At 47.8% G+C, this 14,637-nt stretch overlaps 1 protein-coding gene across 1 annotated transcript in view; it reads left to right on the top strand.

The window, feature by feature from the left end:
• The window catches only part of lrriq3 (leucine rich repeats and IQ motif containing 3), a 65,031-nt gene that overhangs the window by 31,477 nt on the left and 18,917 nt on the right, over window positions 1–14,637 (top strand). Inside the window, exons 4-5 of the mRNA XM_038793595.1 lie at window positions 8,251–8,384; window positions 11,053–11,152. Coding sequence (XP_038649523.1) covers window positions 8,251–8,384; window positions 11,053–11,152 — 234 coding nt within the window. The remainder of the gene's footprint in view (window positions 1–8,250; window positions 8,385–11,052; window positions 11,153–14,637) is intronic.

A 14,637-nucleotide genomic window follows, 5' to 3' on the forward strand; every position in this document is an offset into this window, starting at 1 on the left:
TCAGGGCCCGAAACCTGCCTTTCTCCAACGAGGAGGTAAAAGCGGTCACCAGGGACTGGCCGATCTGTGCGGAGTGCAAACCGCACTTCTATAGACCAGAAAGGCCCCACCTGGTCAAGGCTTCTAGGCCCTTTGAACGCCTCGCGATTGATTTCAAAGGGCCACTCCCCTCAACTAACAAAAACGTTTACTTTTTAAACGTCGTAGACGAGTTCTCCTGCTTTCCATTCGCTATCCCGTGCCCCAACATGACCTCCCACACAGTCATCAGGTGGAGAGGGAGAACGCAATGGTCTGGAAGACCGTCCTACTGACCTTCCGGTCCAGAAAGCTCCAAGTCTCCCAGTGGCAGGAAGTCCTCCCAGATGCGCTTCACGCTATTAGGTCCCTTTTGTGTACGGCGACCAACCAGACCCCTCACGAGAGGCTCTTCATTTTTTCCAGGGGCACTACCATGGGGGTCTCACTTCCGGCATGGCTGAGGATGCCGGGCCCCGTACTCCTGAGGAAACACGTCAGGGCGCACAAAACCGGCCCCCTTGTTGAAAAGGTGCGCCTGCTCCACTCCAACCCCCAGTACGCATTCGTCGAGTTCCCTGACGGCCGTCAGGACACAGTATCCCTCCGGGATCTGGCACCCGCCGGATCCAGCGCCCCCTCTACCCCCACAGAAGGAGCTCTCACCCTACACCCCATGCTGCCGCCCCCTCGCGCTCCCGAGCCCACGAGCTCGCTCCACCAGTTCCGCGCCCCCGCGCCGGCCAGCCCCCAGCGCCCCCAGTCCCCGGTCGAACCAGAAGAGTATGATGCTCGGATAAAACCCTCCCTGGAGTCCGCCATCGTACCTCAGCACACAACACCCATCCAGCCACCGCAAGAGGCTGCAACCCCGGTGCTCCGCAGATCACAGCGGACAGTTCGACCGCCCAACAGACTGACTTTATAGACTAGACCACCACCCCCGCCGGACTTGATTTTTTTGAAGGGGGTGAATGTGGTGAATGTAATAAAGATGCATATATGTTAATTCACACTGTCTTTGTAAGCGCAGTAGTGCTGTCCTACCACTAGGGGGAGTAGCGCTGGGAGTACTCAGGAACTTGTACTGGGCTCCACCCTTGGCTCCGCCCATGACTCCTCCCCCTAGTGCAGCTGTATAAATACCCGTGTCCAGAGTCAGCCTGGGTCACTACGAGTTCATCGACAGGTAACAGGCTGGCTCTGAAGTAAGTCGATTAAAGCCTAGATTCCCATCGGAAACACGTGTCTGGTGAATTGATGGTTCCATCAGCAACAAAAAGTGTTGCTGAGGAATTGACCAATTCATTTCTCTAGACATGGTTTACCAAAAGCAATCTAATCGGATCAAGGGTCAAATTCAAGGCCAAGGTTATTTAAGGCAGTCACGAATAGCCTAGCGATAAAGCAATTTAATTCATCAGCATACCATCCAGAGTCAGAAGGAGAGTTAAAGAGATGGCATGAGACTTTGAAAACCATGATGAGGACATTTAGTCATAATTACCCACAAAATGTTGTCATTTTGAATTGGTACATGGTCATAAGGTGCGCGGAGCACTCAATTCCATTAAGCTATTGAATAAGAAATCAGAAAGCACACTCTTGGACTATGTATTAAACTCCAGGGAAAAACTGGAGACATCTGAATTGGTAAGAGAGCATTTAAAAATATCACAGCAGGTAATGAAAACAGAAGCAGATAGGAAAGTGAAAGATCGTAGTTTTGTAGCTGGGGAGAAAGTATCAGTTTTGTTGCCAATATTGGGCGGTGTTAAAAGTCACGTTTAGCAGGCCGTACCAAATTGAGAAGGAACTTAGTGTACCTCTGAAAAATAATAGGAAGTTTAACGGGACATTGGAGCGCCAAACTGCATTCAAATATCTAAAAGCTGTGCCAGCTATAGCTAATTTATTCCAAACAGCTTAAACTGGCTGTTGCTGCAAGTGCTTGTGGCATTGGGGCTGTGTTATTACAGGACAATGATGGCCCAGATATCAAAAAGCCAGTGGCTATTTTTCAGGGAAGTTGAATAGCCATCAAAAGAAAAATCTACTATTGAGAAGGAGAGATTGAGTTTGGTTTCAGTGCGGCAGGATTTTGAAGTTGATGTTGCCAACAAAATTATCTGTATGGGGCATAATCCACTTTCCATTTTTGGAAAGATGTTGTGATTGGAATAGCAGACTGTTTTGATGGAGTCTGCTACATCAATCATTCAATGTAAACAATATCCACGAGGACGGAAAAGAAAACATAATTATAGATTCACAGTGGAAAGAAAATTGAACGCTTAAAACTGGTGGGAAAAGTACTGACATTACCTTTATTTGTAATGGGTTTTAGGGTATGTCTTCATGTTAATAAGACCATAAGACATAGGAGTGGAAGTAAGGCCATTCGGCCCATCGAGTCCACTCCGCCATTCAATCATGGCTGATGGGCATTTCAACTCCACCTACCAGCATTCTCCCCGTAGCCCTTAATTCCTCGCGACATCAAGAATTTATCTATCTCTGCCTTGAAGCCATTTAGCGTCCCGGCCTCCACTGCACTCCGCGGCAATGAATTCCACAGGCCCACCACTCTCTGGCTGAAGAAATGTCTCCGCATTTCTGTTCTGAATTTACCCCCTCTAATTCTAAGGCTGTGCCCACGGGTCCTCGTCTCCTCGCCTAACGGAAACAGTTTCTTTGCGTCCACCCTTTCTAAGCCATGTATTATCTTGTAAGTTTCTATTAGATCTCCCCTTAACCTTCTAAACTCCAATGAATACAATCCCAGGATCCTCAGCCGTTCATCATATGTTAAACCCGCCATTCCAGGGATCATCCGTGTGAATCTCCGCTGGACACGCTCCAGTGCCAGTATGTCCTTCCTGAGATGTGGGGCCCAAAACTGGACACAGTACTCCAAATGGGGCCTAACCAGAGCCTTATAAAGGCTCAGTAGCACATCGCTGCTTTTATATTCCAACCCTCTTGAGATAAATGCATGCTTTTTGATATTATTGGAAATAGTAGGATGTGATCGTAAAATGGAATTGTCTTTTTAATTATGTCGCATCATTTCCAAAATGGGGTTCGGTGTTCGGGTTTCATTATAATATGAAAATCCAGTAATTGGGACTGTGTTATGTTGGTTGTATGTTTTTAGAAACTATTGAAAAGTGGAAAATATGTAATGGAACAGATAGCTTGGCTGCATTGATGTAATTTCTGCTTTTGTACGGGTCTTTCTTGTTTATTTCCTGTCTATTCCTTTGTTTCCCCCTTTCTTTCATTTTGCTGTTACATTTTTGATCTATGGATGATTTACAGACCTGTGTCTTTAAGGCAGCCCGCCATTTTAATTCAAGCAGAAGAAAGCAGTGGCCTGTGCCTTTAATCCAAAGGAAAGGATCGAGAAGGCTGTGCTGTTTTAGATTGGTGATTGCTGACTGGCCAACATTAGGGGTGACTCGGTTTGATTGATTTGGCTGATAGCCAATGAATTGGCCCAAAGTCTGTGCCAGTAATTGGATATTATCACACTGAAATGTTTTTCAGAGCCACAAGGTTTCATTTTACATTTCATTTTGCCTGGTGTGGTATCAATTGCTGGATTATACCAATATTTTTAAAAACCCGATAGGATGTTGTTTGGGGATGATTAGTTCTTAAGTCCGAAAATGAAGGCAATTGGAACTGGGTAAATTTGCGGAACCTCAGGGGATTTTCCAGCCCAGTGGCAGCACGGTAGCACAGTGGTTAGCACTGTGGCTTCACAGCGCCAGGATCCCAGATTCTATTCCCTGCTGGGTCACTATCTGTGCAGAGTCTGCACGTTCTCCCCGTGTAATGAACCCGGCCAGGTGTTAGATTTAGATGTAGGTGAGCACTTTGGTGATAGTGATCACAACTCGGTTATGTTTACTTTAGCAATGGGCAGGGATAGGTATATACCGCAAGGCAAGAATTATAGCTGGGGGAAAGGCAATTATGATGCTATTCGGCAAGATTTAGGATGTATAGGATGGGGAAGGAAACTGCAGGGGATGGGTACAATCGAAATGTGGAGCTTTTTCAAGGAACAGCTACTGCGTGTCCTTGATAAGTATGTACCTGTCAGGCAGGGAGGAAGTTGTCGAGCAAGGGAACCGTGGTTTACTAAGGAAGTTGAAGCACTTGTCAAGAGGAAGAAGAAGGCTTATGTTAGGATGAGACATGAAGGCTCAGTTAGGGCACTTGAGAGTTACAAGTTAGCCAGGAAGGACCTAAAAGGAGAGTTAAGAAGAGCGAGGAGAGGACACGAAAAGTCGTTGGCGGATAGGATCAAGGAAAACCCTAAGGCTTTCTATAGGTATATCAGGAACAAAAGAATGACTAGAGTAAGATTAGGGCCAATCAAGGATAGTAGTGGAAAGTTGTGTGTGGAATCAGAGGAGATAGGGGAAGCATTAAATGGATATTTTTCGTCAGTGTTTACACTGGAGAAAGACAATGTTGTCGAGGAGTACACTCAGGTTCAGTTGACCAGGCTAGATGGAATTGAGGTTCAAAAGGAGGAGGTGTTAGCAATTTTAGAAAATGTCAAAATAGATAAGTCCCTTGGGCCAGATGGGATTTATCCTAGGATTCTCTGGGAAGCCAGGGAGGAGATTGCAGAGCCTTTGTCCTTGATCTTTATGTCGTCTTTGTCGACAGGAATAGTGCCGGAAGACTGGAGGATAGCAAATGTTGTCCCCTTGTTCAAGAAGGGGAGTAGAGACAACCCTGGTAATTATAGACCTGTGAGCCTTACTTCGGTTGTGGGTAAAATGTTGGAAAAGGTTATAAGAGATAGGGTTTATAATCATCTTGAAAAGAACAAGTTGATTAGCGATACTCAACACAGTTTTGTGAAGGGTAGGTCATGTCTCACAAACCTTATTGAGTTTTTTGAGAAGGTGACCAAACAGGTGGATCAGGGTAAAGCTGTTGATGTGGTGTATATGGATTTCAGTAAGGCGTTTGATAAGGTTCCCCACGGTAGGCTATTGCAGAAAATAAGGAAGTATGGAATTGAAGGTGATTTAGCGGTTTGGATCAGTAATTGGCTAGCTGAAAGAAGACAGAGGGTGGTGGTTGATGGCAAATGTTCATCCTGGAGTTCAGTTACTAGTGGTGTACCGCAAGGATCTGTTTTGGGGCCACTGCTGTTTGTCATTTTTATAAATGACCTGGAAGAGGGTGTAGAAGGATGGGTTAGTAAATTTGCAGATGACACGAAGGTCGGTGGAGTTGTGGATAGCGCTGAAGGATGTTATAGGATACAGAGGGACATAGATAAGCTGCAGAGCTGGGCTGAGAGGTGGCAGATGGAGTTTAATGTGGAAAAGTGTGAGGTGGTTCACTTTGGAAGGAGCAACAGGAATGCAGAGTACTGGGCTAATGGCAAGATTCTTGGTAGTGTAGATGAACAGTCCAAAGATGTGCGGGTTAGGTGGATTGGCCATGCTAAATTGCCCGTAGTGTAAGGTTAATGGGGGGATTGTTGGGTTACGGGTATATGGGTTACGTGGGTTTAAGTAGGGTGAGTCATTGCTCAGCACAACATCGAGGGCCGAAGGGCCTGTTCTGTGCTGTACTGTTCTATTCTATTCTAACAGAGAGATCTCGGCATCCAGGTACATAAATCCCTGAAAGTTGCCACCCAGGTAAATAGGGCTGTTAAGAAGGCATATGGTGTGCTAGCCTTTATAAGCAGGGGGATTGAGTTTCGGAACCACAAGGTCATGCTGCAGCTGTACATAACTCTGGTGCGGCCACACCTGGAGTACTGCATGCAGTTCTGGTCACCACATTATAGGAAGGATGTGGAAGCTTTGGAAAGGGTTCAGAGGAGATTTACTAGGATGTTGCCTGGTATGGAGGGAAGGTCTTACGAGGAAAGGCTCAGGGAATTGAGGTTGTTTTCGTTAGAGAGGAGAAGGCTGAGAGGTGACTTAATAGAGACATATAAGATAGTCAGAGGGTTAGATAGGGTGGACAGTGAGAGTCTTTTTCCTCGGATGGTGATGACCAACACGAGGGGACATAGCTTTAAATTGAGGGGTGAGAGATATAGGACAGATGTCAGAGGCAGTTTCTTTACTCAGAGAGTAGTAGGGGTGTGGAACGCCCTGCCTGCAATAATAGTAGACTCGCCAACTTTAAGGGCATTTAAGTGGTCACTGGATAGACATATGGATGAAAATGGAATAGTGTAGGTCAGATAGGCTTCAGATGGTTTCACAGGTCGGCGCAACATCGAGGGCCGAAGGGCCCGTACTGCGCTGTAGTGTTCTATGTTCTATGTTCTATGTCTGCGTGGGTTTCCTACGGGTGCTCCGCTTTCCTCCCACTGTCCAAAGATGTGCAGGTTAGGTGGGTTGGCCATGATAAATTGCCCTTAGTAACTAAAAAGGTTAGGAAGGGTTATTGGGTTAGGGGGAATAGGGTGGAAGTCAGGGCTTAAGTGGGTCGGCGCAGACTCGATGGGCCGAATGGCCTCCTTCTGCACTGTATGTTCTATGTCTATGTTCAGCAGGCAGGAAAGCCGGAGAATACAATGGGAGTCACAAATGGGCTTTAAGGACGGCGGGATTTCCCATTGACATTATCCCCACCTCGCCCCCACAAATATCTGCATGGCATTCCCGCCATGAAAGGTTTGGAACTCCATTACCAGACATTTAAATGTCATTAATGGGTTTCCTCGCTGTAATTTCACCCCACTTCAGGAACTCCCTCTCTGCTGGTGTGATGTCACGTTGGTGGGGTTTCCAACAAGTCTTGACCAACAGATGTTTCCAACCCTACACCACTCCCTACATCTGTAACTTCCTACACCCCTCCATATCTCTGTAACCTCCTCGAAGCCTACGCCCATCTCTGTAACCTCCTCCAACCCAACACCCCTCCCTATCTTTGCATCCTCCTCCAACCCTATGCCCATCCCTAACTCTGTTACCTCCTCCTACCCTACAACCCCCATCTCTGTAAGCTCCTCCAACCATGGACCCCTCCATATCTCTTTCATCTCACCCAACCTTAAACTTTGTCAATTTTATAACATCCTCCAACCCAACACGTATTCCTATCTCTGTAACCTCCTCCAACCTAATCCCCTCCCTATCTCTGTAACTTCCTCCAACCCGACACCCCTCCTGACCTCTGTAACCTCCTTCAGTCCTACACCCCTCCCTACCTCTGTCACCTCCTCCAACCCAGCACTTCTCCCTATCTCTGTAACCTCCTCCAACCCTACACTCCTCCTTATCTCGGTAACCTCCTCCAACCCAACACCCCTCCCTATCTTTGGATCCTCCTCCATCCCCTACACCCCTCCCTATCTTTGGATCCTCCTCCATCCCCTACACCCCTCCCTATCTCTGTAACCTCCTCCAGCCCCTACACCCCTCCCTATCTCTGTAACCTCCTCCATCCCCTACACTTCTCCCTATCTCTGTAACCTCCTCCAGCCCCTATGCCCCCTCCCTATCTCTGTAACCTCCTCCAGCCCCTACACCCCTCCCTATCTCTGTAACCTCCTCCAGCCCCTACGCCCCCTCCCTATCTCTGTAACCTCCTCCAGCCCCTACACTCCTCTCTAACTTTGGATCCTCCTCCAGCCCCTACACCCCTCCCTATCTCTGTTACCTCCTCCAGCATCTACAATCCCATGTGAAACCTGTGTCTGACGGCCACTTGCACATTCTGTGTTGTTCGCTGCGCCATTCTCAGGCGTGCCTTCAGCTGCCTGGGCCTTAACGTCTGGAATTTCCTCCCTCAACCTCTCCACATTCCTCACTCACTTTCCTCCCTTCACAAGCTCCTTAACAATTCCTCCTGTTTGATTAAATATTTGATTTCTTGTCCTAATGATCTTCTTTTGCTCGATGTTATATTTTTCTCTGATTATTTGTGGTGTGTGTGAAGCTCCTGAGGGTATTTTTTTCACATTTAGGATGATATATAACTGTCTGTTTCTATTGTTGTACAGTAAGAGGTCTTACAACACCAGGTTAACGTCCAACAGGTTTGATTCAAACACTGCGCTCCGAAAGCTCGTGTTTGAATCAAACCTGTTGGACTTTAACCTGGTGTTGTAAGACTTCTTACTGTGCTCACCCCAGTCCAACGCCGGCATCTCCACATCATGTTTCTATTGTTGTATGACAAAGCACCCGGATCTCTGACTGAATATTGGTGTTTTTGCCTCTCCCACAGGTCGTGACCTGGCAGAGTGAGATGAAGCATATCAAGGATCTTGTTTCTAACATCAACAGCATTCTTGCCCATCACTCTGCCGTGTTGATCCTTCAGCGATGGTCCCGAGGATTCTTGACCAGAAAAAAGTTGAAGTACTGATTAACTTACCTGTTCGTCTATCATCCCTCTGCTCGAATGGCTCCCTGGCCACCAGCGCCATGTCTTTAAAATTTGCATGCTAGAGTTCAAATCTCTTCATGACCCTGCCCCTACCTTTGTCTGTCTCCATCTGCTCCTCTCTATCCCTGTCTCTCTCCTCTAGCCCTACATCCCTGAAGGACCTCTGCACTTCGCCAATCCTGGCCAAAGAGACTTTAATCCCTCCACCATTGGTGGCCGTTCCTTCAGCGGCCTCGAATTCCCTCACATCCCTCCCTCTGGAAACCCCTCACATCCCTCCGCCTCAAATTCCCTCACATCCCTCCCTTTGGAAACCCCTCACATCCCTCCGCCTCAAATTCCCTCACATCCCTCCCTCTGGAATTCCCTCACATCCCTCCCCCTTTAATTCCCTCACATCCCTCCCTCTGGAATTCCCTCACATCCCTCCCTCTGGAAACCCCTCACATCCCTCCGCCTCAAATTCCCTCACATCCTCCCTCTGGAATTCCCTCACATCCCTCCCCCTTTAATTCCCTCACATCCCTCCCTCTGGAATTCCCTCACATCCCTCCCTCTGGAATTCCCTCACATCCCTCCCCCTTTAATTCCCTCACATCCCTCCCTCTGGAATTCCCTCACATCCCTCCCTCTGGAATTCCCCCACTTCCCTCCCTCTGGAATTCCCTCACATCCCTCCACCTCGAATTCCCTCACATTCCTCCCTCTGGAATTCTCTCACATCCCTCCTTCTGGAATTCCCTCACATCCCTCCACCTCGAATTCCCTCACATCCATCCCTCTGGAATTCCCTCACATCCCTCCACCTCGAATTCCCCCACTTCCCTCCACCTCGAATTCCCTCACATCCCTCCACCTCGAATTCCCTCACATCCCTCCACCTCGAATTCCCTCACATCCCTCCCTCTGGAATTCCCTCACATCCCTCCTTCTGGAATTCCCTCACATCCCTCCACCTCGAATTCCCTCACATGCCTCCCTCTGGAATTCCCTCACATCCCTCCCTCTGGAATTCCCTCAGATCCCTCCGCCTCGAGTTCCTTCACATTCCTCCGCCTCTCCACCCTTTTCTCTTCCTGAAAACCCATCCTTGACAAAGCTTTTGACCTTCTGCCTGAGTGTCTCATGTTTCTTGAGTTTTGTCTAATTTAAGCTCCTGCGAGGGGTCTTGGAACATTTTTACGACATTCAATTTACATTTTCAACGCAGGTCCATGTTCCTGCTTCACCCTCCGCATTCTGTAACAACAGCTTGCATTGGTTAAAGATTTTAAGAAGCAATGTTTCCAGATTGATTTTCTCTCTTGAACCCAAATCACGAATGGACAGATGATGTGTCCATTTCTTATATTTTGCCTTTCTGATACTTTCCTGTCCCCAATATGCTGCTCCATTCGCTGACAAACAGATTGCACTTGGGAAAGACTTTGAGCTGTCGGGGAACTGTTAGTTTCTCTCTCTCACACTGCCAATGCAAATCTTTTCACTTATTTTCAGAACTGGGCAGAATTAAGAGGCCCGATCGCCGCAGGCTCAAATCCTCCCATGGCCACTGAATCCCAGGAGGGAGCCAGAATGGGATTTGAGTTCTCTCTCCCCCACCCCGCCGCCGATGACGTGATCAGAGCCCCTTCTGTGTGGTTGTTGGGGGGGGGGGGGGGGGAGGCGAGAGCCCCGATGACAGCGTGTGGGGACGGGGAGAAGGGGGGGGGGGGTTGGTGCCCCTGATACCTCCATGAAGGAGTTCGGCCTGAAGGTTGGGGGAACCTCTTTTAAATGTAGATCAGGGCAGCAAGTAATTAAGAAGGTTAATGGAATGCTATCCTTTATCACCAGAGAAACTGAACATTAAAGTAAGGATGTTACGCTTCAGTTATACAAGGCATCTCAAATACTGTCTTCAGTTTTAATCTCCTTACTTAAGGAAGGATGTAAATGTGTTGGTGGTGGTCCAGAGGAGGTTTACTAGATTGATACCTGGCATGAACGCGTTGGTTGTCTTGTGGGGAAAGGTTGGTCAGGTTTCCACTGGAGGTTAGCAGAGTGAGGGGCGATGTGATTGAAGCTTGTAACATCCTGAATGGTTCAATAAGATGGACGGCGAAAGGATGTTTCCTCTTGTGGGGGGGGGGGGGGGGGTCCAGAACTAGAGGGCACTGTTTTAAAATTAGGAGTCGCCCAATTAAGACAGAGATGAAGTGAAGTTTGTTCTCTCAGAAGGTGGAGGGCTGTGCGACTTTGGAACTCTTTGTTTCAGAAGGTGGTGGAGGCCGGGGTCACTGAATATTTTTAAGATGGAGTGAGGGAGATCCTTGTTTCACAAGGGAATCATAGGTTACCGGGACAGATAGAGAATGTGGAACTCAACATAAACACATCAGCCATGGTCTTACTGAATGGTGGAGCAGGCTTGAGGGGCCGAATGGCCGACTTCTGCTCCTATTTTGTCTGTTTGTGTGTTCATATGTCAATGGAGACAGTCTCACCTCAGTTACTCCAACGGGACCTTTATTCCACCTCCCTTTAAACTTCCCTGCTCGAACCAGAATGTGGCCATCGTTCTATTAAATACTGTATTTCGCAGTAACTGCTATGAAACACTAATGTCACGGTATTTTCTATTTTATTTTACTAATCCAGAGCTGCCAAAAATTCAGGTAAGCGACAAGCTTTCAGCAAGGAGATGAATGCAGAGCTCTGCAGCCGGGGAATCCATATACTGGAGGATGGCAGTATGTGGGTGAGTCAGCATCCCCCCCCCCCCCCCCCCCCCCCCCACACACACAGACACACACACACACACACACACACACAATAGCATTAAGTCTCTGTCGTCACTAGTGATACACTTCAGATTTTTTTCTCCCAGCTTTGCCAACCTGTCTTGGGAAAAAGAGGACTAGAAAGTAAGATTTTTAATCTGGGGGAGTGGGAATGTGGGCTGGATTAGAGGTCGGGTCTATCATACCCAAATCAGGCAGTGGACTAGTCTCTGTGTACCTGCACTGTATTAAAGTTATCAAAGAAATGATTGAAACACAAAGTATCCATCCAAACCTCACCCCAACACAGACTCCCCTTGCTCCATCCATTCCAACTCATGCCCCTCTACCCATCCACCATGGCCCCTCATTACCCTCTTGTCATCCTGTGGCTCCCATTCATCCCCATGGCCTTTTATAGTCCTGTGCCAATGTAATACCAACCCACCAACCACCCTTTTCCCTCACCCCCTCCATGCCAGCTCACCTGGTATCCATCATGGGTAAATCTCAGGAACCATGCTGATTTATCTATTGATGATGTAACTTTTTTTAAAAATGTCATTCATTAAACGCAAAATATTCAACACATTGAAGTTCATTTAACTAATCTCTTACAAAAATACATATTTCCATTCTGGAGCTGTCAATCAAATTGGTCACTTAACAGGAGCCCATTGTGATAATGTTAGGTTCTAAAATCAGCCATGCAGCAAAAATCCTCAAATGTATGTCAACAGAGTGAAAAAGCAGCCACAGTATTTTTAGAACTGTAAAACTCAAAATATTTTTAAAATTTAAAGCCCAGCAGAGTTAAATCCCCTGACAGTTTTGACAATTCATTTGGGTTTTGACAGTTTTCATAAGTTTAAAAACTGTTCTTTGACAAATCCAGTAGGTTTTAGCAACTTTGGCAGTTACTTTGAGTTAATTTGTGCAGTTTAAGTGGCTTTGCCATTCTGAAAATTGCCCAATTTGTGTCCAGGGATGTGCTGGCATGTGGGGAGATAAGGCAGGGGGGACGGGGGGTAGACCTAGGTGGAGTGCTCTTTTGGAGGGCTGGTACAGACTCGATGGGCCGCATGTCCTCCTTATGCACTGTAGGGATTCTATAGATTTAGTTTCTGACAGTCCTTTTGGCTTTGACAGTAATTTTGGGTCTGATAATTCATTTGAGTTAGAACAAAGAACAAAGAAAAGTACAGCACAGGAACAGGCCCTTCGGCCCTCCAAGCCTGCGTCAACCATGCTGCCCGTCTAAACTATAATCTTCGACATTTCCGGGGTCTGTATCCCTCTATTCCCATCCTATTAATGTATTTGTCAAGATGCCCCTTAAACGTCACTATCGTCCCTGCTTCCACCACCTCCTCCGGCAGCGAGTTCCAGGCACCCACTACCCTCTGTGTAAAAAACTTGCCTCGTCAATCTACTCTAAACCTTGCCCCTCGCACCTTAAACCTATGCCCCCGAGTAATTGACCCCTCTATCCTGGGGAAAAGCTTCTGACTATCCACTCTGTCTATGTCCCTCATGATCTTGTAGACCTCTATCAGGTCACCCCTAAGCCTCCGATGTTCCAATGAAAACAAACTGAGTTTATTCAACCGCTCCTCATAGCTACTGCCCTCTATACCAGGCAACATCCTGGTAAATTTTTCTGTACCCTCTCCACAGCCTCCACATCCTTCTGCCATTTCTATGACAGTTCCAGTAATTTTTGACAGCTTTTGACGGTTCTTTGAGAGCCGAGACAGTAGCAATGAGTTGATGCGCTAGTTAGGCACAATCATGTCTACATACTTTTTAAAAATAAATTTAGAGTACCCAAATTCTTTTTTTTTCACTTCAGGGGCAATTTATCGTGGCCAATTGACCTACCCTGCACATCTTTTTTTTTGGGTTGTGGGGACGAGGCACACGCAGACACAGGGAGAATGTGCAAACTCCACATGGACAGTGATCCAGGGCCGAGATCGAACCCGGGTGCTCCGTGCTGTCAGACAGCAGTGCTAACCACTGCACCACCGTGCCGCCCATGTCTACATACTATTATGAACCCACTCATATTCCCACCCCCTCCCTCCCTGCCCCGCACCACCCTGCAAAATGTCAGTGTAAGTTCTGGATTCAGGTCCTGCCAGAGTTTTTACATATTGCATGCAAATTCAGGCCTATGTATCAGAACCCTGGGCAGCTCAGTGGAAGAAAGTGCTGGATGGGACTGTATACCACAGCTCTCGGTGAGACTGTTCACCACGGGACTGGTGAGACTCTATATCAGGACACCGGGTGGGTCTGTGTATCAGGACACCGGGTGGGTCTGTGTATCAGGATACTGGGTGGGCTGTATACACTGGATGGGTCTGTGTATCAGGACACTGGATGGGTCACTGAATCAGGACACTGGATGGGTCTGTGTATCAGGACACTGGATGGGTCTGTGTATCAGGACACTGGATGGGTCACTGAATCAGGACACTGGATGGGTCTGTGTATCAGGACACTGGATGGGTCACTGAATCAGGACACTGGATGGGTCTGTGTATCAGGACACTGGATGGGTCTGTGTATCAGGACACTGGATGGGTCACTGAATCAGGACACTGGATGGGTCTGTGTATCAGGACACTGGATGGGTCTGTGTATCAGGACACTGGATCGGTCTGTGTATCAGGACACTGGATGGGTCTGTGTATCAGGACACTGGATGGATTTGTGTATCAGGACACTGGATGGGTCTGTGTATCAGGACACTGGATGGTTTTGTGTATCAGGACACTGGATGGGTCTGTGTATCATGACACTGGATGGGTCACTGAATCAGGACACTGGATGGGTCTGTGTATCAGGACACTGGATGGGTTTGTGTATCAGGACACTGGATGGGTCTGTGTATCATGACACTGGATGGGTCACTGAATCAGGACACTGGATGGGTCTGTGTATCAGGACACTGGATGGGTCTGTGTATCAGGACACTGGATGGGTCTGTGTATCAGGACACTGGATGGGTCTGTGTATCAGGACACTGGATGGATTTGTGTATCAGGACACTGGATGGGTCTCTGAATCAGGACACTGGATGGGCCTGTGTATCAGGACACTCGATGGGTCTGTGTATCAGGACACTGGATGGGTCTGTGTATCAGGACACTGGGTGGGTCTGTGTATCAGGACACTGGGTGGGTCTGTGTATCAGGACACTCGATGGGTCTGTGTATCAGGACACTGGATGGGTCTCTGAATCAGGACACTGGATGGGCCTGTGTATCAGGACACTGGGTGGGTCTGTGTATCAGGACACTGGATGGGCCTGTGTATCAGGACACTGGATGGGTCTGTGTATCAGGACACTGGATGGGTCTCTGTATCAGTACACTGGATGGGTCTCTGAATCGGGACACTGGATGGACCTGTGTATCAGGACACTGGATGGGTCTGTGTATCAGGACACTGGATG

The sequence above is a fragment of the Scyliorhinus canicula genome, chromosome 4, assembly GCF_902713615.1.
Source record: "Scyliorhinus canicula chromosome 4, sScyCan1.1, whole genome shotgun sequence".
Classification (NCBI taxonomy): domain Eukaryota; kingdom Metazoa; phylum Chordata; class Chondrichthyes; order Carcharhiniformes; family Scyliorhinidae; genus Scyliorhinus; species Scyliorhinus canicula.